The sequence below is a fragment of the Drosophila innubila genome (genome assembly GCF_004354385.1).
Source record: "Drosophila innubila isolate TH190305 chromosome 2R unlocalized genomic scaffold, UK_Dinn_1.0 1_C_2R, whole genome shotgun sequence".
Lineage (NCBI taxonomy): Eukaryota > Metazoa > Arthropoda > Insecta > Diptera > Drosophilidae > Drosophila > Drosophila innubila.
In genome coordinates this window covers 20873600-20898615 of record NW_022995374.1, presented here as the reverse complement: position 1 = coordinate 20898615, position 25016 = coordinate 20873600, and the positions used below count along the sequence as shown (strand labels likewise).

At 35.3% G+C, this 25016-nt stretch overlaps 2 protein-coding genes across 3 annotated transcripts; one reads left to right on the top strand and one right to left on the bottom strand.

The window, feature by feature from the left end:
- Positions 1–741: 741 nt before the first annotated feature.
- Positions 742–10799, top strand: LOC117783481 (sodium-dependent dopamine transporter). The gene is made up of 8 exons (XM_034620890.1): positions 742–862; positions 2222–2480; positions 7724–7858; positions 7924–8078; positions 8137–8306; positions 8374–8751; positions 8811–9048; positions 9118–10799. The coding sequence occupies exons 2-8, from the start codon at positions 2300–2302 to the stop codon at positions 9739–9741; spliced, it is 1881 nt and encodes a 626-aa protein (XP_034476781.1). The 5' UTR covers positions 742–862; positions 2222–2299; the 3' UTR covers positions 9742–10799.
- A 3032-nt stretch (positions 10800–13831) lies between these two features.
- Positions 13832–22417, bottom strand: LOC117785332 (gamma-1-syntrophin). Of its 2 annotated transcripts, XM_034623287.1 has the most exons (11): positions 22197–22417; positions 21414–21773; positions 19123–19187; positions 18903–19052; positions 18533–18818; positions 18297–18461; positions 18035–18219; positions 17771–17929; positions 16062–16286; positions 14359–14562; positions 13832–14244 (listed from the first exon to the last, which is right to left on the bottom strand). In XM_034623287.1, exons 3-11 carry the CDS (start codon positions 19180–19182, stop codon positions 14134–14136), a joined length of 1545 nt encoding a protein of 514 aa, XP_034479178.1. In that variant the 5' UTR covers positions 19183–19187; positions 21414–21773; positions 22197–22417; the 3' UTR covers positions 13832–14133. The 2 variants fall into 2 exon arrangements, with proteins under 2 accessions (XP_034479178.1, XP_034479177.1); XM_034623286.1 differs by having other exon boundaries at positions 21414–22417.
- Between the last annotated feature and the right edge of the window lie 2599 nt (positions 22418–25016).

Genomic DNA, 25016 nt, shown 5'->3' with positions numbered 1-25016 from the left:
TATGTTTGTATAGTCAATATTTAGACACAGAATATTTTTTGTTATTAAACATGAGAATGACATATGTGTAATATATAAATTTATGCACATGCTTTTCGCAGTTTGATGAGTTTTTAATTATAATTAATAATTCATTTACATTTATTCTTCTGATTGTAATAATTATCTATTTATTCATTCAATTTTTTCCATTTTAAGCAAAGAGCAAAAGCCTAACAGAGTTGTTTAACAGAGCGCTGTTAAAAAGCTCCGCATCAGGTAGCTTAACATAAAGCACTCAAAGCTTGCTCCGGCATATGTGTGTATGTATGCATATACAAAGCACTTGTCTATCTGTATGTTCGTATATATATATACATGCATACTTGCGTACATACGCACAAAGGCAACTCTAATTGGTCACTTCCGTTTGGACGACGTTTCCTTGGCGCATGCGACGTTCAACTTCAGCAGTTGCTGCGTTTGACACACATATACCGAGTTTAGAGTTGTCCCCACTGTGTGTGTGTGTGTGGGTGTTTGCCTGTTGGGAGGGTGCAGGTGCAGTCAACCACTTGTCGCGGGCTATAAAAGCCCCCGACATAGGCAAATCGCTTGCATACGTTTGAATGTTACCGTTAGAGCAACAACTGAAATTTTTGGTGTTGCCCAATAGTTATTAAGCAAGTCCATGTTCTGCGGACAGTCAGAGTATGTGTTTTAGTATTTGCTGTTGGCAATTAATGAGATAAGTGTTAAGAACTGGACTGGCATAGTTTATAGAGCTTTAAAATCACAATTTTTGCATATTTTATTCGTGAATTCTGAGAAATATTTAAAATGGATTGGCAAAAGTGAATGATTTAAGCTTTGACAAGAACAGGTATGTATGCATCAAGTGGATAAAATATTAAAATGTGATTTATGTTTATATCTTAAATCTAAATAAAAAATGAAATGAATGAATCTAAAAATAAAATTTAAATTTTTTATTTCCTTATTATTTTACGGGTGTGACAAATTAAATAACATAAATCAATAAAATAAAATGTTCAGAATACATTTTCTTCCTATCTTCCTGTATTTCTCCACATATTTTCTATAAATTTTTAACCATTTTGTACCCAATTTGTATTATTTTTTGGCACAATTGTAAAATATAAATTCTCTTTTATGTACCTTAGTATTTTATCTCAATTTATTGTGTGGTAGATGATTGTTCAGTGCTTAGAAATTTCGAAATATTTGTCAAAAGTCTCTATAATATGGAGTCTGATATTGCCGCATTCTTTAAAAAGTGATATTCTTGAAATATTAAATGAAGAACTTATAAACTTACATTTTAAAGTATAACAGTCAAATTGTAGCTGTGTGATCTTCTATTTAATTTGCATACAACAAAATACCTATTCACTAAATTATTCTAAGCCATTAAATAAAATTATACATGCAGCTCTTTAGATTTAATCGAATTACACTGCAGATATAATTATTTTATTTGTACGTGATAAGAATCCGATCCCGCCGGTGGAGAATTTATTGAAATTGTGCGACTAGTTTCAGAGGTTTTATATTTTAAATGGTTAAGCAAAGTTATAATATATGTTAGACTTCTAAAAGATGAACTAATTTGATGTCAGTTTCGAGATCTACTGAGCTTTACCCATTTCAATTATTTAATTGAGTCTTCAGTCTGGATTGCGTTTAATTGAGCAGAGCTCTCGACTTAAATTAAACCAATGCGCATATTTAAGTGAAGCAATTAATTATACGAATCGTTTGCGGGAAATTAAAAAATATATGCATATGAATATGTATAAATGTGAATATTTATGTATTTGTTGTGTTTTATATGATTGAGAACAATGAAAGAAAAGTTATGGTTTTGGTTTTTGTGCTGTAATTGTCAAGTGTTTGTGTGTGCGTCCGCCACACGTCGTATGCGTAATATACGAACAAGCACTCAAAAGGGCTAGAGCACATGTCGTGGCCAAACAGATTTCAAGTGTTATGGACATTTCACTTTCACACACTCTCACTCATATGTATGCAGATACGTGTCCAGCTCAATTGAGCATCAAGTGTCGGCTTAAACACTCAAGCAGCACATTGAAATTGTCGTATGCCACAAACATGCAGAATTAAATCTGTGGCAAAGATTGAGCTGAGTGAAAAAGAGAGTGTGTGATTTGTACTGCAGAAATTGCAATTAATGTATTATATTATCGCAATAATTTTTCAGTGTGGATTGGCGTGCGACGGAGTTGGCAACTAAAACGACGACGTTTTGGCCAAGGACACGGACATCGTCGCAACGGCGATGTCATCGACCGGACAAATAGCAAAGACGTCCACGCCACACGACAACGATAACAATAGCATTAACGATCAGCGTGAAACATGGAGCGGCAAGGTGGATTTTTTATTATCGGTTATTGGATTCGCCGTCGATTTAGCAAACGTCTGGAGATTTCCCTATTTGTGTTACAAAAATGGCGGTGGTAAGTACACAGAAAAAAAGAACAACCTCTTAAATCAGGAATATTCATCTTACATGTTTTGTTCTTAAAATAAGAACATTTAAAGACCATATTACTAATACTAAGAATATTAATCTAAAATATCAAAGTTCTTAATACAAGAATAAAAATCTCATATTGTTAGGAAAGTATAAATATGTACTATTTCATATGAAACAAATGTTGGTGATCTGGCTAAAAAAGCCGCTTTAGTTGTGAAAACAGCAGGCGCAAAATAACATTTATAAAATTACCAAGTGAGAATAAAATGTATATGAATCAGATATAAAAAAAAATAAAAATTATGAACTACAATTTCATATCAGCGCTTAAGCAACCCAAAAGCAATTGTTGGTGTCCCGAAAAAAAGAAAACATTGCTTTTAAATGTCTATAATAAATTTTCAGAGATTTGACAAAATTAAATATTTATTAAATTAAACTAAAATGTCTTTGAATTTGATTTAAGATGAAAAAAAAAAATTGTTTTATAAGATTCAATCTCTGACATTTAAGGAACATCAACATTTCGAACGGTTGTTTTCAAAAACATTTCAATTCAAAATCTCTAGAGATTTCTGGAACACACCTGTTTTAATTAAAAAATCATATTTATTTTTTTATTTTTTATTTTAATTTCAAGAACATTTATTCTAAAAATCAGAACTTGATCTTATTTGAAATGTTCTTTCTTAGATTAAGAATTTTTTGTTCTCAACGCATTTTTTTGACCAAAATTGTTGGTCTTGATTTTTTAGTTCTTGATTTTAGAACATTTTTTTCTATCAGTGTAGAGAAATAAAAAAACCAGCATAAAATTTCTCTCTTAATCTTAAGTCAACTTACTGAGATACTCAGATACTTAGTATCCCAATCTTAGACGCTGCTGGGAGGCCAATTAGGGACACAGTCGCATGAACAATGGCAAAAAAAAATCATTTATAAGGCTTTACACATCATTGAGCGCCACCAGGAACTCACTCAAGTTGCCGCACAACAAGTGACTTGGCCTTGTTAACACTTTGACAAGTGCTGCGAAAATGCGTGCGAAGTGCCTGCCATTAACTGGGCACTGAATGGGAAGAGTGAGAGAGGGAAGGCGGAGGGGGACATAAGTGCGTACTTCCTATACGAAATTACCCAGAGTCCAGACGTGCAACTCCACGAAATACACACATAAGTTCATACATATGCTGAGACTTGTGATCTTCGTTCGCAACGCCATCATTCAAAACAATTTCAAAGTTAAGTGCTTTTGTATGACAACTAAATCTGGCAGTCATAATCGCATTTGCCACGCCCCCCCTCTCGCTCCCACCAATACTCTGCCCCTTTTATCAGGCAAGCTGACAGCGCGAGTGACTAAGCATCGCCATAAGGGTGTGCAGGACACGCTTTCTAGGCTTTGATTGTTACCCAACTGATGTATATGTATGTACGAGCATACTCGCCTATGTATGTATGTATCAGGCACATCAAAATCAAGACATATTTCTTCTTCTTATATGCTACGCATTGTGGCAAATTCATGTGCCGCACACGTTTTTGACGGCGGCACTTAGGCGTTGAAATGAATTTTCATTCAAGTGTGCATATGTGTGTGTGTGTGCCAACTGGTTGCCTTTTTTTCCTTTATAGTTTTATGACTATTTCATACTTACATACTTTCACATATATATATACATGTATAAATTGTTGCTTTGCCCCCCGACAACTTTTTCCCAGCTCTTAAAAAATAAATTGTTATTTCATACGCCTCATTGCACTCAATCAGTGACAGCTTAGTATTCATTTTATTATATTTTATGATATTATTTTTATTTCATTTTTTTCATCTTCATCATTTTGTCCTGCTTGCGTTGCCAGGCTTAAGTTAACGGGCACAGTTAACGTTGTGGCAATACTCACAGGTTGCGATTATTAGCTTTTAATGCCATCAGCTTAGTGGGCATTTAATTTTCCTCCTTCTTCCTTAAAGCAACTGGTGAAATACCTCAGCATTAGCTGCTCCATTTCACAATTGCCGTTGTAAGTAGCTTGAGATAGTTGGTAAAATAAATGTGGCTTGCTAAAAAGTTATGCAACTAGTTGTTGGACAATGTATTAATGTATTGTTGTAGGAGAATGTATTAATGACGTCCCCTTTGCAACAGGTGTATATTTATTAGGGTGCATCGATTTGTGTAGGTCCCAAAGATTTGAAAATATTCGTAATCTACGGTCAATTCTAAGATGTTTTCACCAAAAAAATTCCTAGTCCCCGTTTTTTAAGTTAAACTATTCGGATATAGTCGAGATCCCGAGCATAGGATGCCCGTTATTTATTTCAATATAAATAAAAGTACTTTAAAGAAATTACTTGTATTACTTTGAAAACATTAATTCGTCATAGCTGCTGTTCTACTTGTCCGATCTTGCTGCGATTCAGTGGGATAATAGATAATAATAATACTAACGCTATCTATTATTATTATCTATTATCCCACTGAATCGCAGCAAGATCGGACAAGTAGAACAGCAGCTATGACGAATTAATGTTATAAAAAACGAATTATCATAAAAATTGTGGGTGTGGTGCTTTTTCGCGATTTCCAGGGGCGGAGGGGGGCGAGGCTTAAATTTGAAATAAACTTGATCTGCGTGTGGCCTATAGAAATCTGTGTGCCAAATTTGATATCTCTATTTCTTATAGTCTCTGAGATCTAGTCCGAACGGACAGACAGACAGACGGAAAGACACACATGACTATATCGACTCGGCTGTTGATGCTGATCAAGAATATATATACTTTAAAGGGTCGGAGATGCCTCCTTCTTCCTGTAACATACATTCCAACAAACACAATATACCCTTTTACTTATTTTCTAAGTAACGGGAATATAAATGAAGGTCTTAGCATGTTGTCATTAGCATATCCTAATTAGTTTTAGTCCAATCCTGAAAAGATCGATATTAAGAATCTTGTTTGGTCCGAAAGTTTCAAAATTTCATAAAATTAAAGGACCAATTGTCCTGCAAAGACTAAAACCACAAATCTTTTCAATTCAAAAAGCGGGCACTAGGAATTTAGTATAGAACTGTACTTTCTTGGTGAAAGCATCTTAGAATTGACCGTAGACTACGATTTGGGCTACAATTTTTGATGCACCTCTATATTGATATTTTATTTATAACTATAATATTATTAATAATAATAACTCTAGTATAACTATCTATTTTAATATTTAAAAAATATTTTTTAAATGATTTAAAGTCACTTTTTTGCTTGCATAACTTGCTTTAGCTCACATTGCATACTTATTTGTACACTTGAAATAAGCGTAAATGGAAAACCGGAAATGCTAGGAAAAGCAGCGGAAATTGCGGCTTCAACACCAGAGCTGCATTTGATTTTAAGATCCTTATCTGGCATGGCATTATTTTAGGTTTTGTTTTACATTTTCTACATAATTGACAGCGCTCTGTTCAAGCGTCTATTTTTTGTTTTTTATCTAGGTGTCTGTATGTGTGTGTGTGTATGAGCATAATGGCTGTTGTCAATGTAGTCGTCGTAGCCGTCGACGACTTTGTTCGCCCACTTTGCCTGCTAATAGACATAATCAAATCATAAAACGCCCCGCTGTCACTCAACAAAGTATCGATGGCACTTTAGCAATTGCCAGGTCAGGGCAGGGAAAAGGGATGGAGAGAGAAAAAGAGAATAAGGCTGGGGGTGTTAAGGGCAAGGAGAGGGGAGCAAAGTCAACCAACCACGTTAAGGGACGGCGACTGCAAGAGACAGGCGAGGAAGGTCCATGCTTCTCTCTATGTCTCTATATCTCATTGCCAGCCCAGCCAGGATGCTGTTAATGTTTTTAAAATGTCCTTAGAGTGGCACTTGTGAAACAATTTGATTTTGTGTGAGGCTGTGTGTGTGTGTGTGTACAAGCCATAGAGAGACAAAAACAGACACTGACACGGGTCAATCACACACACATTGTTATTCATAATCGGGTGTTGTAAAATAAGTATTAGAGAAGTTGATTGCGCTTTAATCACAACTGCCCAGTCAAAGTTAGCTCAACTCCCGCACTTAAGGCTAGTTCAACTGAGTCGGGCAGATAATAATATAATAATTATAATATTGATATATAGATTGATGTACAAGGAAGGCTGCAAACCTCCAAAGTTTTGGTACAGGTTTGAGGCGGAGAAAATTTGATTAAATTTTATACAACAAATATATTTTAATCATCTTATATTTGTCTTGATTTTTAAGGTATAATAAAATATATAATATAAATATATAATAAAGGCTAGTTCAACTGGGTAACAATCGGGCAGATATATGAGCATAATATTATAATAATAATAATATTGATATATATATTGACGTACAAGCAATTCTGCAAGCCTCCAAAGTTTTGGTACAGGTTTGAGTCGGAGAAAATTTGATTAAATTTTATACAACAAATATATTTTAATTGTTTTCATATTTGTCTTGATTTTTAAGGTCTAAAAAAATATAAAATATATATCAAGTCTGGGATTACGTATTAAACATTTAAATCAGCACCTTTTAACTAATAAAAGAAATACATTCTTAAATACTCGAGGTTTTCAAGCGACAAATAATTATTTTATAAATTTAGTTGAGTATTCAAGTCTACAGTAAATTTCTTTGAAAATGCTTTAATTCTGTCTCAACTACTTTTTGTATCAATTGTACTTTTTGTTGAAATTTTCCAGTTGACATTTAAAATGCTTGAAAATTCAAGCTTACAGTTAATTATTACTGGCACTGGCTTATGTTTTAGCACCAGCAAATATTTATTTACCAGTACAATTTATAAATATTTCCAACTATTTAACTTAGATAATGATTTTTCCACTGTTTCAAAAACTTGTTAACTAAATTACAATTTATATACAGGCGTGTTCCGAATTGCACTTCCACTTTTTTACGATTTCATAAAATGTATTTTTTCACGTTGAACTTGAAAATTATCCTCTATCACTTTATCAGACTTAAATTCACCAATTTAAGGGCTAGTTACACTTGAAGCGAAATAATAATATATTGTCAAAATGAAATTGTAACAGGTTTCTTAACCTTCCGATAAGCCATGCCGAAAGTGAAAACCGGAACAGGCCCGATTGTTTCTTTTCCCAATGTTTTAAGATAGTTTATGAAAGATCATAGGAAATACTGTATTTTCCCTTTCTTTTTCTTAATCGACTTTTCAGGCGCTTTTCTTGTGCCCTACTGCATTATGTTGGTGGTAGGCGGTATACCTCTATTCTATATGGAACTGGCCCTGGGACAGCACAATCGTAAGGGAGCCATCACGTGTTGGGGTCGTTTGGTGCCGCTCTTTAAGGGTGAGTAGACAATTGGCTATACCCTGCAAACATTTATTTACCAAGAGTATAATTTCGTTTTTCAGGCATAGGTTATGCTGTAGTGCTGATTGCATTTTATGTGGACTTTTATTACAATGTGATCATTGCATGGTCACTGCGTTTCTTTTTTGCCTCCTTCACCAGTGTGTTGCCCTGGACGTCGTGCAACAATCCCTGGAATACGCCCAACTGCAGGCCGGTATGAGCATAAAATTTATTATAAAATTCCACTTTATTTTAATGATATTTTCATTTAGTTTGAGGGTCAAAACTCGCGTGACGTGGTAGGCAATCTGAGTGATTTCTATGCGTTTAGCAATCAGAGTTTGTTTCTGACCAACGAAACATATGCGAATGTTACATTTGCCACCATTGCACCCGTTGTGCCCGTCGAGAGATTTCAATCAGCTGCCTCCGAATACTTCAAGTGAGTGGCACACACACACACACTGCAAATACACAGTTTCTCAATCATATATGTATATCATTCGCAGTCGTTATATACTTGAGCTGAACCAGAGCGAGGGTCTACATGATCTGGGTCACATTCGTTGGGACATGGCACTGTGCCTGCTCATTGTCTATCTGATATGCTACTTCTCGTTGTGGAAGGGTATTAGCACCTCCGGCAAAGTGGTTTGGTTCACAGCCCTCTTTCCCTATGCGGTCCTACTGATTCTGCTGATACGTGGAATTACCTTGCCCGGATCTGCCATGGGTATACAGTATTACTTGAGTCCAAAGTTCGATGCCATCTTCAAGGCCGAGGTGTGGGTCGATGCGGCCACACAGGTGTTCTTCTCCCTGGGTCCAGGATTCGGTGTGCTTCTCGCCTATGCATCGTATAATAAATATCATAATAATGTCTATAAGTAAATCGAAACTTGATATGTATATCTTGGATGGGTTATATAACTTAAGACCATTCCAGAGATGCGCTGCTTACAAGTTTCATCAACTCCGCAACGAGTTTTGTGGCCGGTTTTGTGATATTCTCCGTTCTGGGTTACATGGCTCATACATCGGGTGTCAGGATTGAGGATGTGGCCACTGAGGGACCAGGACTGGTCTTTGTGGTCTATCCGGCGGCCATTGCAACCATGCCGGGCAGCATCTTCTGGGCATTGATCTTCTTCATGATGTTGCTTACACTTGGACTGGATAGTTCAGTAAGGATTCTATTTTTAAATTGATCAGTTTAAGAAGATAATACTTTTTTTTATTTATCCATTTGACAGTTTGGTGGCTCGGAGGCGATTATCACAGCCTTGAGCGATGAGTTTCCAAAGATTCGGAAAAATCGTGAACTTTTTGTGGCCGCTCTGTTCTCCTTGTACTTTGTTGTTGGCCTCGCCAGCTGCACCCAAGGTGGATTCTATTTCTTCCATCTGCTGGATCGCTACGCCGCCGGCTACTCCATCCTGATAGCAGTATTCTTTGAGGCGATTGCCGTCTCCTGGATTTATGGAACGAAGCGTTTCAGTGACGATATTAGGGATATGATTGGCTTCCCGCCGGGTCTCTATTGGCAGGTTTGCTGGCGCTTTGTTGCTCCCATCTTCCTGCTCTTCATCACGGTTTACGGATTGCTCGGCTATGAGCCGCTGACCTATGCGGACTACGTATATCCGGACTGGGCAAATGCCTTGGGCTGGTGCATAGCTGGCTCCTCGGTCATTATGATACCGGCGGTGGCCATTTACAAGCTGATTGTTACACCCGGCAGCTTTAGACAGCGTCTGCGTATACTCACGACCCCGTGGCGGGATCAACAGCTGGCGGTGAACGGGGTTGCCACCGAGGTGACCGTAACCCTGGTACGTCTGGCCGATGCCGAGGCGAATGAGGCAGCCGATGTTTGAGTTCGACCGATGGCACGCTTTCAGATCTATTACGTATAGATCTGAAAATTTACCAACAACTTCAAATTTCAACTTGAGTGAGGGTTTGAGGGTTCAAAATTTTGAGATTTATCAGTTGTCAGTTTTAGCTTAGCTCTTAGGCATTCGGCTCTAGGAAACTAATGCAAATTTCGCATACAACGTACTTACTTAGGTTTCGATGCCAAAAAAAAAATGTTGTAGCTCAAAACCATAAGTCTACAGTTAAGACTAGCCAGTAGTTTCATAATGCCAATAAATACAAGTACATAAACACATATACTATATACACTCCAAATATACATAAACAAATGCATATTATATACGTATACATAAAGTACATATGTACACATGAGTATGTATGTTATATGATTAAAACGCTGTGTAGATAATACAGAAATATTTAAGCAAAAATTTTGAAATTGGTTTGAAGGCAACTTTGAACATAATTTATGGGCATATGCAACAGGGAATTTAAGGTAGCTCTCGAGATCCTTGATTGAAGGTCTGGATGAGTATGTATATGTACATATATAGCTTTATATTATAGTGTCAGCATAGCAGAAGCTTTAACCAGAATGTGTTATGTATATAAGGCGATGCAATCAAATGCTTCGATTAATCCAATTCAAATTGAGCTAATGTTGTTACTAACCCTGCCATAGAAGTAGATCCGACTCTGGCAAAGTCTTTTTCACAGCCATAAAAAGACTTTGCCAAGTTGCACAAAATATTTATTTAAATTCATTAAACAATCAATTGTTGCTTCATAAATTCAAATGTATTCTAATTTTAAGTGTTATCGTTAAGTATATGCAAATGATAAAGCAAAGTTGACAGCCATCAACTTTGCTTTAATGTTACTATTATTGTCATTATTATTAAACATTATCATTGTTTAGGATGTGACTTTCAATGCAGTTTCACGCAGCCATGTGAAAGTGCAATGTGATGAACAAATATCATTTTTCAACTGTTTTTATTCAACTATTTTCTTATGTTTAAATAAATCACTTCGATATTTTTAGTTGGTATTACAACAAAAAATGCTTTTTATTGGAGGATGGAACTCAAACGGCTGAAATTTTACAATTAAAAAAGATATATATATATAATGATTTCGAAAGACAACTTATGATTTAGGCGGAACTTCGTGACGAGATCGATTCCGTTTTGACAAAGCAATAAAAGCTTGAAGCTTTCCGAAATCTTTTACTCTGAGCCTTAATTTTAAATTCTCTAAGAACTTATTTAAATTTTATTTATTATTTATATTTAGTCTATTTAAACGCAATAGAAAAAAGAGAGCTGCACCAAATTATCCCACAATTATAAAGACATTTGATGTTTAATATTTGGGGGCATTATTTTATTAATGTTATTTGTTATTGATTTTCGCTTAAGTCACCACATGATTAACATGCAATTATTAAAACGAATACATTCATAAATGTTATATTGTTGGATTATTATAAAAATGCAAATCAATCGTAAGTACTCGTATAAACTAAATTAATGGATGGTGTGACTTTTATGTAACATAGGAGTATAATATGCTATATGAGTGTACATCTTTAAAGCTTATTGTATGTAATGTAATTGTATGTAATTCAGATGAATCTGATTTTTGTTTTATTGTTGTGTGCTATACACAGCTAAGGATACTTAGATAGATATACATATACCCCAGTGCTTAATGAGATGTTCATTTCTTTGTATTCAAACAATTTCCATTATTTTCGATGAGAAATAACAGTATTATTTAATGGTATACACACACAGTATAATATATTCTATATACTAAGTTATATGGTATGCACAGTTTAACTTTGGTATGGGTAAGGTTGAGGCATTTAACTATACTCTTGCAGATGACATTTTTGGTCTAAAAAGGTAGCCAAATTTAGAATGTAATTTAAATACATACTTTATCCACGGTAGATACAATCTGCAAGGGTATTTAGACTTCGGACACACCGAACTTTTCTGTTTTTCAGATTTGCGTCTGATTTTTAAAAATAATAAGCAATAATTTTGCTTAAAGCGGCATGTCAGGACTTAATATCAGGACATTTTTCGTTTTTGAATCGGTATTATAATGTAATATTTTTGGTGCAATTTACGTATTTTGGTCTGTTTAGGTGCCTTGAATTTTAGGTTAAATACAAAAGTCTACGGATCGTTTACACTTCTTAACATAATTGCAAGTTGTGACTTTTGCCTCTGAGACTTTAAAACATCCTGAACAATTCGAAATACTTTTAAGAACTTACAGCTGCTACTCTTCATATGAGAATGTTTGTCTTAACTAGAGACTGGGAATTCAATGAGTTAGCTTCTGAAAATCTTTTAAACCGTCTGCTTAGTTTTATGTGCTCTATTGGATATTTATATTTTCATATACACATATAGATATATATTCCTTGTGTTTTTTATGGTTGCTTGGTATATAGTACAGTTGTACATTTTGTTCAACAATTTTTGTAAATATGTAGTTTGTTATAATATTTAATTGTTCAGTTAGTCATTATAAATTTTTTTCTATATGGTGCTTTTTTAGCTTCTGTTTGCATGGCTTTATCGCTGGTTTTGTAGTTGTAAATTTGCAGTCTACATAAATATTTAATATTGCCTGTACTTATGAATGTATGTGTATATATTTGTATGAAATAATCAGACGAGGGTAGTCCCAGAAGTTTGATTATAAAATGAGATAAAAAATTTAAGACATAGCTTTATTAGCAATAAAATTATTATTAAGATTGGTTACTTCTGGAATTATCTCGTAGGTGTGTTTGTACGTATTTTATAGCATACCACTGCCAAAGTATAAAAACTATTTCATTAACACGGACATGTTTATTACTTATAAGGATTGACTGATATTACAAAATAAGAAATAATCAATAATTTAATTGCATTGGTATCAAATCTTTGGCATGCCAAAGCGAATACGTTAGTGTATTTTGTAGTGTATACGATTTGCATCTGATTAATTTATTAATATTCTGTCACATTTAGCTTTGTCCTGGTTCATATACAAACATATACCTATGTATGTGTGTACGAGCATGTATGTGTGCTTGATAATTGATATTTTTGATATGATTACGTTGATGAGTTGCGTTGACAGTTGCTGCTGGCATGGAAGTACCTTTAATTAAAAGTACAAGTACGATAACTAGTACTAGTAAATATACTATTACATGTCTGTATGATTATATCTAATGTTATTAAGCATTAATGGCTGTCTTAGTACATTTTGTGCTGAGTTAAATATTCGTTTGATAAATACATTAAATCAACCATTTGTTCCATTGAGAATGCCTCATGACTATAAGCAACAAATTGTCGTGTTTTTGTTTGTGAGAGAGTGTGTGTGTGTGTGAAAGACACATTTGAATTGACGCATGACATATTTGTGGGTCATGTTTTTGTTTATTTACAATGGAATCACTTAAATTATAGGCTGATTTTGAATAGTTTGAGGGTTTCGGGTGTAAAATCTAATAAAATATGAATACAAAAAGCGAATGTGAATTTCGGTGGCTGTTTTGAGTATATTCAATAATAAAATTTCCATTTAAATGTATCTAGATTAGCTTAAATGAGAATGTGTAATATAATTTGAACTTTGTTGTAATGCGCTTCAAATGACATACCGAAAAATGAATAAATAAATAATTGCTTTCATTTGATTGAATAAAATTTAAAAAGCGCAATATTTGTAGAATAAATATCTAGTTATTAGTAATAACAATAGCATTTTCATATGCATATTCATTAGAATTGAAAATTAAATTTTCACTATAATGCACATGGTTTCCATTCATTTATAATGTTTTAGTTGACCAAAATAGCTCGAGTTTTCACTCAATTCGATTAAACAGTTTAATCAGTTGTTGTTGTTGCAACTTTCGTTAGTGATAAGTAATTGCGTAAAGCCCAAATTTAATAATAAATATAAATATTATTCTAATTGCTAATTGTTAATGTTTCAATATATATAAGCTATACTCAATTGGTTACAAGTTTAAACTAAGTATTCGATATAGGAAAGGAGCCTAGAGCACGCTTAAGTTTACTGTGTTGCACCAAGAGATTTCACTTTAAGTATATCAATCGTTCTACCTTTTTAATATTTTTTATAATTTTTTATATCAAATTTAACTCAAATTCAACTAATTGTTACTGCAATTTCATACAAATATTCGCATAGTAAATATGTATCTATAACTGGCTTACTTGCAACTTGTTTCTTAAGTCTAGAAATATTTATTGTATTTTAGAAATACAAAATTTTAGTTATTTAGCCTATACAATTTTTGATTCTCAAATTATCGACAGAGTGCTATCGAAAGCCAGCGATAAAGCTTAGGTCTGTTGTATTGAACTCAAGAATGCCGGATCCACTGAAGCAACTTTGGCGGTGAGAAAGGCATGCATACAAAATAGCAAACTCTGCAGGACCTGGCACTCTAATTCCTAAAGGAAGGGAATGTAAAAATAATAAAAAGAGAGAAATGTTATGATATGCTTTAGCTGCAAATACTTTGAATGGGGTAAACCAATTACAAATTTATCAACTTTGCCACTTGCCTTTGTCTCAATTGCCCGCGTCTCGTTGTCCTGAAAATGTAGCTTCAACTTTGATTTGCCATCGTCACTGGAGCCGCGCAGCTGGGAAAACTTATACTGCCAGACCACGGTTGAATCGGCGCCCTCTGTCAGTGAGAAGCCTGCCTGCCAGTCAAGTGTCAACCCGCCACTTTTGCCATGATGCGAAACGGCAAAGGTCTTGCGCTATTTATATATAGATGGATAGATAAATATGTAAATATATGATAGATATTTATTAAGTGTATTTACTTATGTATAGCTTGCACACTTTGTTTGATTGAAATCGACTTTAAATGCATTACGTATACGCCCCATAGAACAAAGGGCATGCTGTTGTTTTTTCAAGCTGACACGCTTTCAATATCAATACGAATATCTAGCTGTTTGTAATAGCCAAAAAATAAAATAGCTAATATAAAGGTTCAATAGTCTCTTGGTGTCTGTCCCGTCCAAGTGTTTGAAATTGCACACGAAATTCGTATCGATTCTGGCCAGGCCAAAATTGCTTTCTTTCTGTTGCGTCGCTTATGTCGGTCATTGCCTTTGCTCTGACTTTTCCACAGCTCACAAAAACTGTGAGCATGTGTATGTGGTGTGTGTGTGTATATATATGTTATGTGTGGAAAGTACACTTGCAACATTAAATAAATTACCGCAACGCTTATGTCCTTTTTTGCTTGTACAGTCTAATAAAACTTTGTCTTTGAACTTTTAATGGACATTCTTTGAAAATGTGGTAAATACTCGTACTTTAATACTTCTAGTTGAAATTATAGTTTGATTTAAGATGAGAACAGGTCAGCTGAAAAGCCTGTTGCATATTTCACACATCTGCTTCTGTCAGCTGATTATATTTGTATTTCAGTTCAACATTTGGCTTTTTAAACTGTAGTCTTTGACTCTGCTTATCGATTTACCTTGAGGTCAGCAGCCATGACCTTTGGTTTAAGGCAGGTTTGGAGGTTTGTTTATAAATAAACGAGCAATTGGCAATCACGGTAATCGGAGTTTGCATAGCGACCCAAGTCTGGTCCGCTAATTACAAACAAGCATGCGAAATTATAAACAAGTGAGGGCACAGGTACGAGTACATGAAGGGAAGTAACATGTGTCGATGTATATATGAGATGGAGGTCATGAGCCAGCTCGACATATGTACACTAATGGAAAAAATGTTTTAAAATTAAGATTTAAGTCTCAAAACTAAGACCTTTGGTGTAAAAAATGCATCGAGAACAGAAAATTCGTAGGTTAAGAAAAAACATCTTGGTTTAAAGAACATTTCAAATAATACCAAGCTCTTGTTATAAAAACAAATGTTATAATTTAGGTTAAAAACAATTTTTTTTTCTAAATTTATAATTTTTTTGTTTGATATATAAACATTTAATTCTGGTTTGGAAAATTTTATAAATGTTATTTTTACTGTGTTTTTTCCTTTTAAAGTGGCGACTACAATCAGAGCGCTATTGTCTTACAATAAAGTATGATATATTTATACTTTTCAACAATTTAAGATTATTGTTCTTGTATTAAGAACTTAAATTTTTTAGGTTTATATTCTTAGAATTGGTAATATGGTCTTAAAATTGTCTTTTTTTAAGAAAAAAATATTTAAGAAGAATGAAAGACAATTTAGAAGTCGGTATTTTTTGTCAGTGTATATATGTGTGTGTACTTACGCCCAATTTGATAACACTGGTCACAATTGCCGCATTCCAGCTGTTCTCAATGCGCAGCAGCTCTTGGCGGGTTTCCACGCTCAAATAACGTGGCTCGTGTCCAGAACTTTGTAACAGAAAGCAATGCTGTCGGCTATCCACGGTCTCCGATTCCTTGACAATGCGAAACATGGTTTGATATACTTTATACACCACCAGAGCCTTGGTAATACCTGCCACATTCAGCTGCAACGAGAAGAGAATATATTACGCCTTATTGAGCCAGTGACAACTTTCAACTATCAACTGACAACTGACACTCTAGTTTAATCTGTTAATATTATTTTAAAGCATACTCTAAGTGCTCAAATCTGCCTGCAATGGCACCACTGCTAGAAGCAATTGGCAATGATAAAGAGAGAAAGGTGAGTGGAGACCAACTATGTGGAATCATCCTGTAAGCCGTGGGCCAACATTTCATGCCGGTTGCATTTACCATGCAAAGCCTGCTCATTAGAGCAAAAGTACAATTTTTCGTACACATCTCTGTATGGTTGTGTATAATCTGTGTGTGTGTGTGTGTGTGTGTGTGTGAGTTGAGTAGGAGTGTGCGGTGTGCAAAGAGTTGTATCTTGACACATAAAATTAGCACAGCATGGAGCGCAGTTGCTTTGAACAAGTTTAGGCAAATGAACACAGGGAGCGACATGACAAAGCCGACTGAAAATGCCATCATATCCAATTAAATTCATAATAAAGCTGACTACTTAAATAAAAGATACAAACATGCAAAAAAATGACTTAAAGGTTAAGTAAATAAATAAATTGTAGAAAGAAATTCCAAGTAGTCTTAATATTTAATTTATAATTTTGCTGTTTTGTTTGACATAATATAATGAGATTGTTTTGCTTTTGTTACTTCTTTACTTGTTTGCTTTAAGTTCCAGGCAACTTACATCAAATAAATTATTTGCGTACTAAAAAAAAACAAATGGTAAAGGCTATAGGCGAGATCCCGACCAAAGAATACCCGATACCTATTGAAATACCTATTTAAGTACTTTAAAGAAATTAATATCTAATAAAAACTACAGCATACTTTTGGGTGCTTGTACTGCCTTAGTTTTAAAAAACTTTGGTAAGCTATTACTGCCGTTCTACTTGTCCGATCTTGATGCGGTTAAGTGAGATAATAGATAATATTAATAAATACTAGATAGTTACCATACAAAACGTATTAGCAAACTAAGGCTGTGGTAGTTTTTCGCAATTTGTGGGGGTGGAAGGGGGCGTGTCAACAATTTTAAGCAATTTTGACCTGTGTGGGGTCTATAAAAATCTGTGTGCCAAATTTGGTTGCTATATTTCTTACAATCTGTGAGATCTAGGCGCTCACACAGACGGACATGGCTATATCGACTCGGCTGTTGATGCTGTTCAAGAATATATATATGGATAGGATATGCTTCCTTCTCCCTGTTACATACACTCCAACGAACACAATATACCCTTTAAAATATTTTTTATGTAACGGGTATACAGATAAAAGCAATTTAAAAAAATCCATTGCATTTGATATCTATAATTTAACAAATTGTCTATGTATATAAATATATGTTTACTTTTCCCTCTCAAAAATTGTAAACTTTTAAGCTCTTTCAGAAGTATTAAATATATATAGCTTGAAGATGGAAAATAATTTACTGATTTAATACTTAGTTTCAACTTACTGGAGGCGTTTCGAATAGCATTACTTCAGTGCCTTTGAGCAATAAAAATCGGGGCTTATAGCTCTGCCATGAGATATTGTTATTGATAACTCCCTCGTTGACCCAACCCATGTACTCAATGCGTTCACCAACTGCAAAATTGCGGTTGTAAAGTTTCATCTGCAGAAAATGAAATGCAATAGGTAATAATATTATTTTTATGTTACTCGTAATTAATTAAAATAGGCATATTTGCAGTGATATGTTAGGAAGGTTTCAACTCACCTGCAGATGTGTAAGGCCCACAACATTGTCAGTTATTAGTTTTAACCACTGACTGAGTATCGCCAGCTCATCACAGTGTATGACCCCGGTGGTGACACCGTTCAAGCCACGCACCTCGAATGCATTTGGACGTAACTTGTCCGTTCCGTAGATGTAACGTGTGACATAGGCCATCATTAGAGGCACTAGAGAGTTGAAAAATAGCTCAGTGAAGGACTTGAGTGGGCTGCATTTCGCAATTGCCACTTGTTGTATGCTTTACCTGCCACCACATCAGTCCAGCGTTTCTCAGGCTCCGAGCAAATTGACATTGGCCGACTGCAGCTGCGACTTATGGTGCCGCTATTTACGGATGACTTGTATCCTTCGTCGGCTTTCAGCTCGGCACAAGTGACATCGTTGTCCGAGTCAGGTGTATCTTTTGTTACTGCAAACATGATTGATGTAAATTGAATTCGTTATACGTAATATGCCACAGCTCAACTCAATTCAACTCACATTGCTTCTGCAGGAAGGGTGTTGCGGCACGGTAATGTTTAACTGTGAGGACAACAATGTCGCCGGCATTGCGCAGAATGTTGACTGCATCGTCGTGGGGACAAGCTGTTATATATTCCCCATTCACCTTTATAATGGCATCTCCCACAAACAGTTGACCGGTTATGTCAGCCGCCTGATCCTTGTAGATACGCGATATTAATATGGGCAATTTATGCTCAGCCCCACCCTTTATGCTCAGGCCAAGGCCACCCTGTTTTTGTCTTGTGATTTGTACCATACGCTCCTGAGATATTCACAAGTTGTTTGAAGTAGTACGGGTATTCTTAGTAAATATTCTTAATGAAGAACAACAAGTCAATTAACATACCTTGGATTCCATCGGCGGTCCATTGTGCTGTGAGCTTGTTGGCGTAACAATTTCCAACTTTTGCAAGGTCAGCAATTCCATTGTTAAGTTAAGTCTGAGTGGTTCTGGTCTGCTTTTGCCATCGCTAACGTGTACCATGCCAGAACGCACCTGTTGAATAAAGTATAATTTATAGGATGATTAATAATATCCTAAGCAAATCCTTTTTAATTTATCATACCTTTAAGTTTTGATCGAGTTTTTCCTCAATCGGCGTCGCCATGTTGTCTGAGAGCTTCATATTTTCTAAGAAACAATTAATAAACAGTTTACTAATGAATTTTTTATAAATATTTAAAGCAAAAAATTATAAAAAAATATAACAGATATTTTACCAAATATTTTGAGGATTAGCAATAATATTAAGTAATAAAATATTTTCTATTTTTTCTATATTTCTTACGACGATTACTATAAATATGCAATTTGAATTAAGGTTTCATAAACACAAGCTGCTGTTAATACTTGGAGGTCCACATAAGCCGCTGTCGGATTAAGCCTATCATCTAAGCAGATGTTGATGCACAGTTTGAGCGGTTGCTCTTGATTTGAGAAAAAAAACCACATATATTGAGAAGATTTAGCATATAGAGTGAACTACATCACAATCTAATGCTCTTATATATATATATAAAAATCCTTATATATTTAATCCTTGACCCCTTTGAAAGTTGATTCTGTTTTTTATTGGCAAGTCACAGCTCGTGGCAGATGTCAAATTGGAATGCAAGGATGTAGAAAATATTATTGCCACAGCAACAGGAAACACCAGTACAACTTAAACATTACGGTTACCGATTCGACCTATTGACTTTTCACACCCAACGCGTTTATATTGCATCGGTTCACAATTTAATACGCTCTGATTATTTATGACTTTGGCGTAATTAATAATTATTAATGATTAAAATCAGGCTATTTATTTATTTAACGTAAACTAAGAGCACTAGACAAAAGAAAAAGTTTCAAATTGGTATTATAGGAAAACAGAAAATTACATTCTATTCAATTTGAAATTTAAAACTAAAACGTTAATAAAGCAAATTTCTTTTAGAAGATACAAGGTGAATAAATTAAATAAGTCTTATTCAAAATTTTAATTTGTGTATAGCTATTGAAATTTAAAACAGCTTGATATGACTATAAGATGTCTTTTAAAAAAGTAAGTATATTTTTAGACATAAAGTCTAGCACATTACTTAAAAATACTAGAAGTAGTTTAGGCAATGAATTGATTACTTTGCTCTGGGCGACCATTTATCTAGCCGAAATGCTCTGATCGAAAATATGTATTATAATTATATTTAGAAGAATATCGATGTGCAGACGCTAATACATACGTATGCACATGCATATGTTTTCAATTAAAACGAAAATAAATATGCAACCGGAAAATGTTATAATACAAATGACTGAAAACACATTTGAAGTGTTCTGTTGATGCTTAAAGTGTGGTTGCAGCTGGCGAAGTAATGAATAATACAAGAACAACACAAGTGCCGACATACTTACATAAATACATATATGTACATTTGAGTATGGATATGTATGTTTGGCAGAGGTGTTGATATGGGGATGAGTTTGACTGCCGTATGGGCACAGCACTTTCACTACCCTCACCATACCCCATCGTATTGAGCATGAAAACAGATCCCCTCAATTTGTTTGAGTGTCTCAGTATAATATTATTTTTGGAGAAAAACAGGTGTTATTCCATACACTGATATAAAAAATGTTCTAAAATCAAGATTTTGGTCTCAAAACTAAGAACTTTGGTCTAAAAAATGCGTCGAGAACATAAAATTCTTAAAATGAGAAACACATTAAGAACATTTGGAATAAGACCAAGTTCATATTTTAAGAATAAATGTTCTTTTTATAATATAAGAATAAATTTTCTTAAAATTGAAGTCAAAAAATAAAAAGATTTCAAAACTTTTTAAATTTATATTATTTTGATATTGTTTTAATTTTGATTTATGTACTCTTTATTTTGTCTTTCATAATTTTAAATGTTTTTCTACCTTGTTACCAGTGGGTTTCGAACCGGCACCTGCTGCTTTCAACAAAAAACTTGTAATGAATGTTCTTGATTTTAGAAGTTGGTCTTTTTTTCAGTGTATGTATCAGCAATAATGATTTTCTTTTTAATTTACACGAATAATAACAAAGGTATCCAGGAAATTAATGCAATAATATCCATCATTGATATATATTATGCCTGGCAACTGGGTTTTAAGACAGTCGACTGGTTGTTTTAATGTGCAAAGTGGAAATTGTAGTCGTATCTTTGTCAAAGACTGTGACAGATCTGTACCCTTTACAGCTATATAAAGTGATGAACGTGGGGCCAGAGATGCCAACCCGAAACGTATAAATATTTCATTATTCGCTCATTCGCTGGCCTGTAAAAGTTGGCAAGTGGCAAGTAGCAAGTACCATCGAGATGATACGATTTATGCACTTACTTACCACAGACACACACGTGCGTGCACCCCCGAGCTGTTGACCTGGGCAACGGCAACGGCAACGGCAACGGCTAGGGCTACCTTTGATTATGGCTATATTACGTGGAAGTGGATGTGGACGTGAACTCTGTCGTTGTTCTGCTTCCTCTTCTTTTTGTTGTTGCTGTTGTTGTTGTTGGCGTGCGTGTCTCGAAACTCGTTACGTTAGCCAGCAGGCAATACGGCTTGAGGGTGGTTATGGTGGTGCAGGTGGCGTTGGCTCAAACCAAACAAGCCAACATGTTCGCTGAAAGCTGAGCTACTCTCTCTCTCTCTCTCTCTCTAATTGTCTCTCTTTTTGGAGCGTCGTTGACAATCAGCTGTGCTGCTGGTTAAAAGAGCAGCAAGTAAAAGGAAACTTTTTGGGGCTGCTGCTCGATATATATGTACATATATATGTACATATGTATGATCCGATTTAATTGTCGTACTATTCACTAGAATGTTATAAAATGCACAACTTGAGCACTTGACGTTCAGCAGAGAAATGAAAACTCTGAATATTTATTATAATTTAATGGCTATCGTCGCATGTCACAGCGAATTCATCGGATTGCAAATGCATTTACAATTTGAGTAATACGAGTTGTTGTTTTTGTTATTTTTTCCGCCCAACAATCGCGCTTAGAATTGGGTCACATTTTTGCACGTTATTGTTGAATTTGTGAATTCATTAAATAATTATTCGATTCGCCAACGGCATTACTAACGCTTGACCATCGACAACAACTCGAAAAAGTATGCTAACATTTTTTTTGGTTTGTCACTGTTTTCCTTTATTTTCTCCCTTCTCTCTCACTTTGCTTCACTTCACAACCACTTTGTGGATTAGTCGCTCATCCGCTTCCGATTGTGGCACAACGTTTTGTAAGGCTGTTCGCGAACGCACTGAAATTCAATTCGATGTGAAGTCAAATGCGTGCCAAGAGAGCAATTCGAGTACAATCTCTCACCCACACATACACACGCTCACTCGCATATGTATACACAAACACAGACACAGACACAGACACAAACACATGATAGCTTTGCAGCCTTGCAGAGCAGATGCTTCTGCTTGGTGACGTTGCCACTCTGTTAACAGATTCAACATAGAGCTTTCTAAGCTAATCTAATATTTCTGATTGCGCTTGAATCGATAATTTCGATATATTATAGGAAGATTACTGCAGAAATTCTATAAATAATTTATTTCAAATAATTTTGCTTGAAGAAACGTTATTTTTTTCGCAAAGCTCAGCATATTTTATTTATTAGCTCGAATAAATTCCCCTGAGCTTTCTTGTACGAAAGATATTCCAACTAAAAGCTGTGCATTTGGGAATGAATTAGCTTCAATAAATTTGGTATTAAATGTACACACAATTTTTATAAATCACAGGAATTGCTGTAAAAGCTTTAATAATGTACTGTATTTTATCATTATCTTTTCCTTGGATAAAAGCTTTAGATAACACTATGGTACACTAGAGCTTTTGTAGCAAAGGCATGCTCCTTTTGTTATATTTAGTTTACCATCGTCGCACACAGATGGCGCTTTCTGAACGCAAAAACTGTCTAATGAGTACACTCAGGAGTAAGGTCATAATGAGGTAAAGGGATTGATCTATGGAATGTGGGTATACGTGTATGTGATTATAGCACTACATTAAGTTTGATCTAATGAATGTATTATCTGTTAATGTTATATAATATGTACAAAGTTAAATGAATTTTCGTTAAATGTTAATTAGAAGGTGGACTTACCTGCATTTGCTCATTAAAACTTTGCGATTTCGACTCATTGCTCCCATTCTCTTCCATCTTCATCTCCGTCTCGTGCTTTGTATTGTTTTCTTTTTGGGCCTGGGCCAGGCAAATTTTGTTGTGCACAACGGGCACTTTGGGCTCAGTGATAAGCCAAGAATAAATAGCATTCGCAAACAATGGATGGCAAAGTTAATTAATGAGTTAGCAGAACCTCGCAGAAGTTTCAAAGATTTGGCATTATTATACACACACATTTACATACAGTCTTGGGGATGAAATTACTTAAGTGAAAAAGCACACATGATGAGCAAATAATTTCCAAGAAGAGCCACAGGTGAGGAACGGGCAAGTGCGTAAGAAACTTTTTAATAAACATTTTATTGATGGCAATTGACAATTATGCAAATTGGTCAGAAGAATATCAAAGTGCGAGGCGATAGAAACTTGACATTGCCTGAAATTGGGAATACTTGTTCTACGAAGTATCTATCTGGAAGTATCTGTGAGTATTTGTGCCCCAAGCGCAGGCAGGCAACGTGCTGATGAAGTGACAACAAAAACAAGCAGACAAAGTTGCAAACATACTACTATACAAGTAAAATGGCCAGGGGCTGCAATGTGCTGAGAAGTTCACAACGCCGACAACGACGACGACGACGACAACAAAAAGGTGACACCCAACTTAATAAACTCTGCCAAGCAGCAGCCGAAGCTGAAGGAGCAGGTGGAGGGTGGAGGGTGGAAGGTGGAGCTGCCTCGGCAGGTGCATGGATCATTTCTAGCTTGTGCTCTTTGTGTTTGTACCTTTGTCTTGACACTGGCACTCTGGCAGCGAAAGCAATCGGTTTGGATTTTAGGTTGGGGTTTGGGTTTGGTTTTGGGTTTAGGTTTAGGTTTAAGGCGTCGACGACGGCGTCGGCATTATTGACAAAAGTTTTGCGTGTGTTTTTGGGGCTTCAAGCGGGAACGGGGATTGCGAGATTGCCAGGGATTGTGGATAGAGGCGCAGCACATTTTTGTTAGCTGATTGAAATTAGTTGAAGCATAAAAAAGTTTGTTTGCTAACAATTTTATACAAAAATATTTCGTTGCAAAGTAAAATTATGACTGCTTTGCATATTTTTCGGTTACCAATGTAAAACTTTAGCCTTTCAACTTATTGGCAAATGTTGGAATTTATGGGCCTGCGTTGGGTCCTGAGCCAATGTTGGTTTTATTTTGCAACAGCAATGAGTTGCGGTTTAACAAGCCAGCGTCTCTACAGATTCCTCTTTGTTTTAGCTCCCTCTCCCTCTCTCTGCCTCTCTCTCTAGTAGAGTCTTATTCTATCTCTATTTCTTTCCAAGCTCATGCTGTGCGCCTTTTCCGGGCGGATTGAGCTGTTCTAATGGCATTAGCAGTCTGTCTGTTGACTTTGTTGAAACTGTTATTGACTTTGCCAAATGCGACGCCCTTAAAGCCAAAATGATGCACACTCTCCCATCTCTCTTCTCTCTTCTTCTTCTTCTTCTCTCTGCCCAACCACTAGTCTGTGTCAAAGGTAACGCTGTGTACCATCTAAACAAAATTACGTATACGCCACACATAAACAAGCTGAAACCAAGGCGTCGCTGCGCAAATTGTAAGTGAATAATTATGTTATATTCTGTGGCTTAATGAACTTAAGAGAGCTCTCTCTTTCTCTCGCGTAGCCTAGACGTATCTTGTCGTACTCCTAGCTAACCATCGCGTCTCGTCGACCGACAGCTTTCATTCGTCAGCCCAGCGGGAATTGCAAGCATGAAAACAGTATTCCTTTTTCACACACTGAATATTCAAT

Excerpts from the sequence above, each read along its gene's own strand:
- LOC117783481 (XM_034620890.1), top strand. The coding sequence starts at position 2,300 with ATGTCATCGACCGGACAAATAGCAAAGACGTCCACGCCACACGACAAC. Across the intron at positions 2,481-7,723 it reads GTGTTACAAAAATGGCGGTG|GCGCTTTTCTTGTGCCCTAC; the intron begins GTAAGTACACAG and ends TCGACTTTTCAG. Across the intron at positions 9,049-9,117 it reads CACTTGGACTGGATAGTTCA|TTTGGTGGCTCGGAGGCGAT; the intron begins GTAAGGATTCTA and ends TCCATTTGACAG.
- LOC117785332 (XM_034623286.1), bottom strand. The coding sequence starts at position 19,182 with ATGAAGCTCTCAGACAACATGGCGACGCCGATTGAGGAAAAACTCGAT. Across the intron at positions 18,462-18,532 it reads ACCCTTCCTGCAGAAGCAAT|TAACAAAAGATACACCTGAC; the intron begins GTGAGTTGAATT and ends TCATGTTTGCAG. Across the intron at positions 18,220-18,296 it reads CTGGACTGATGTGGTGGCAG|TGCCTCTAATGATGGCCTAT; the intron begins GTAAAGCATACA and ends TCAACTCTCTAG.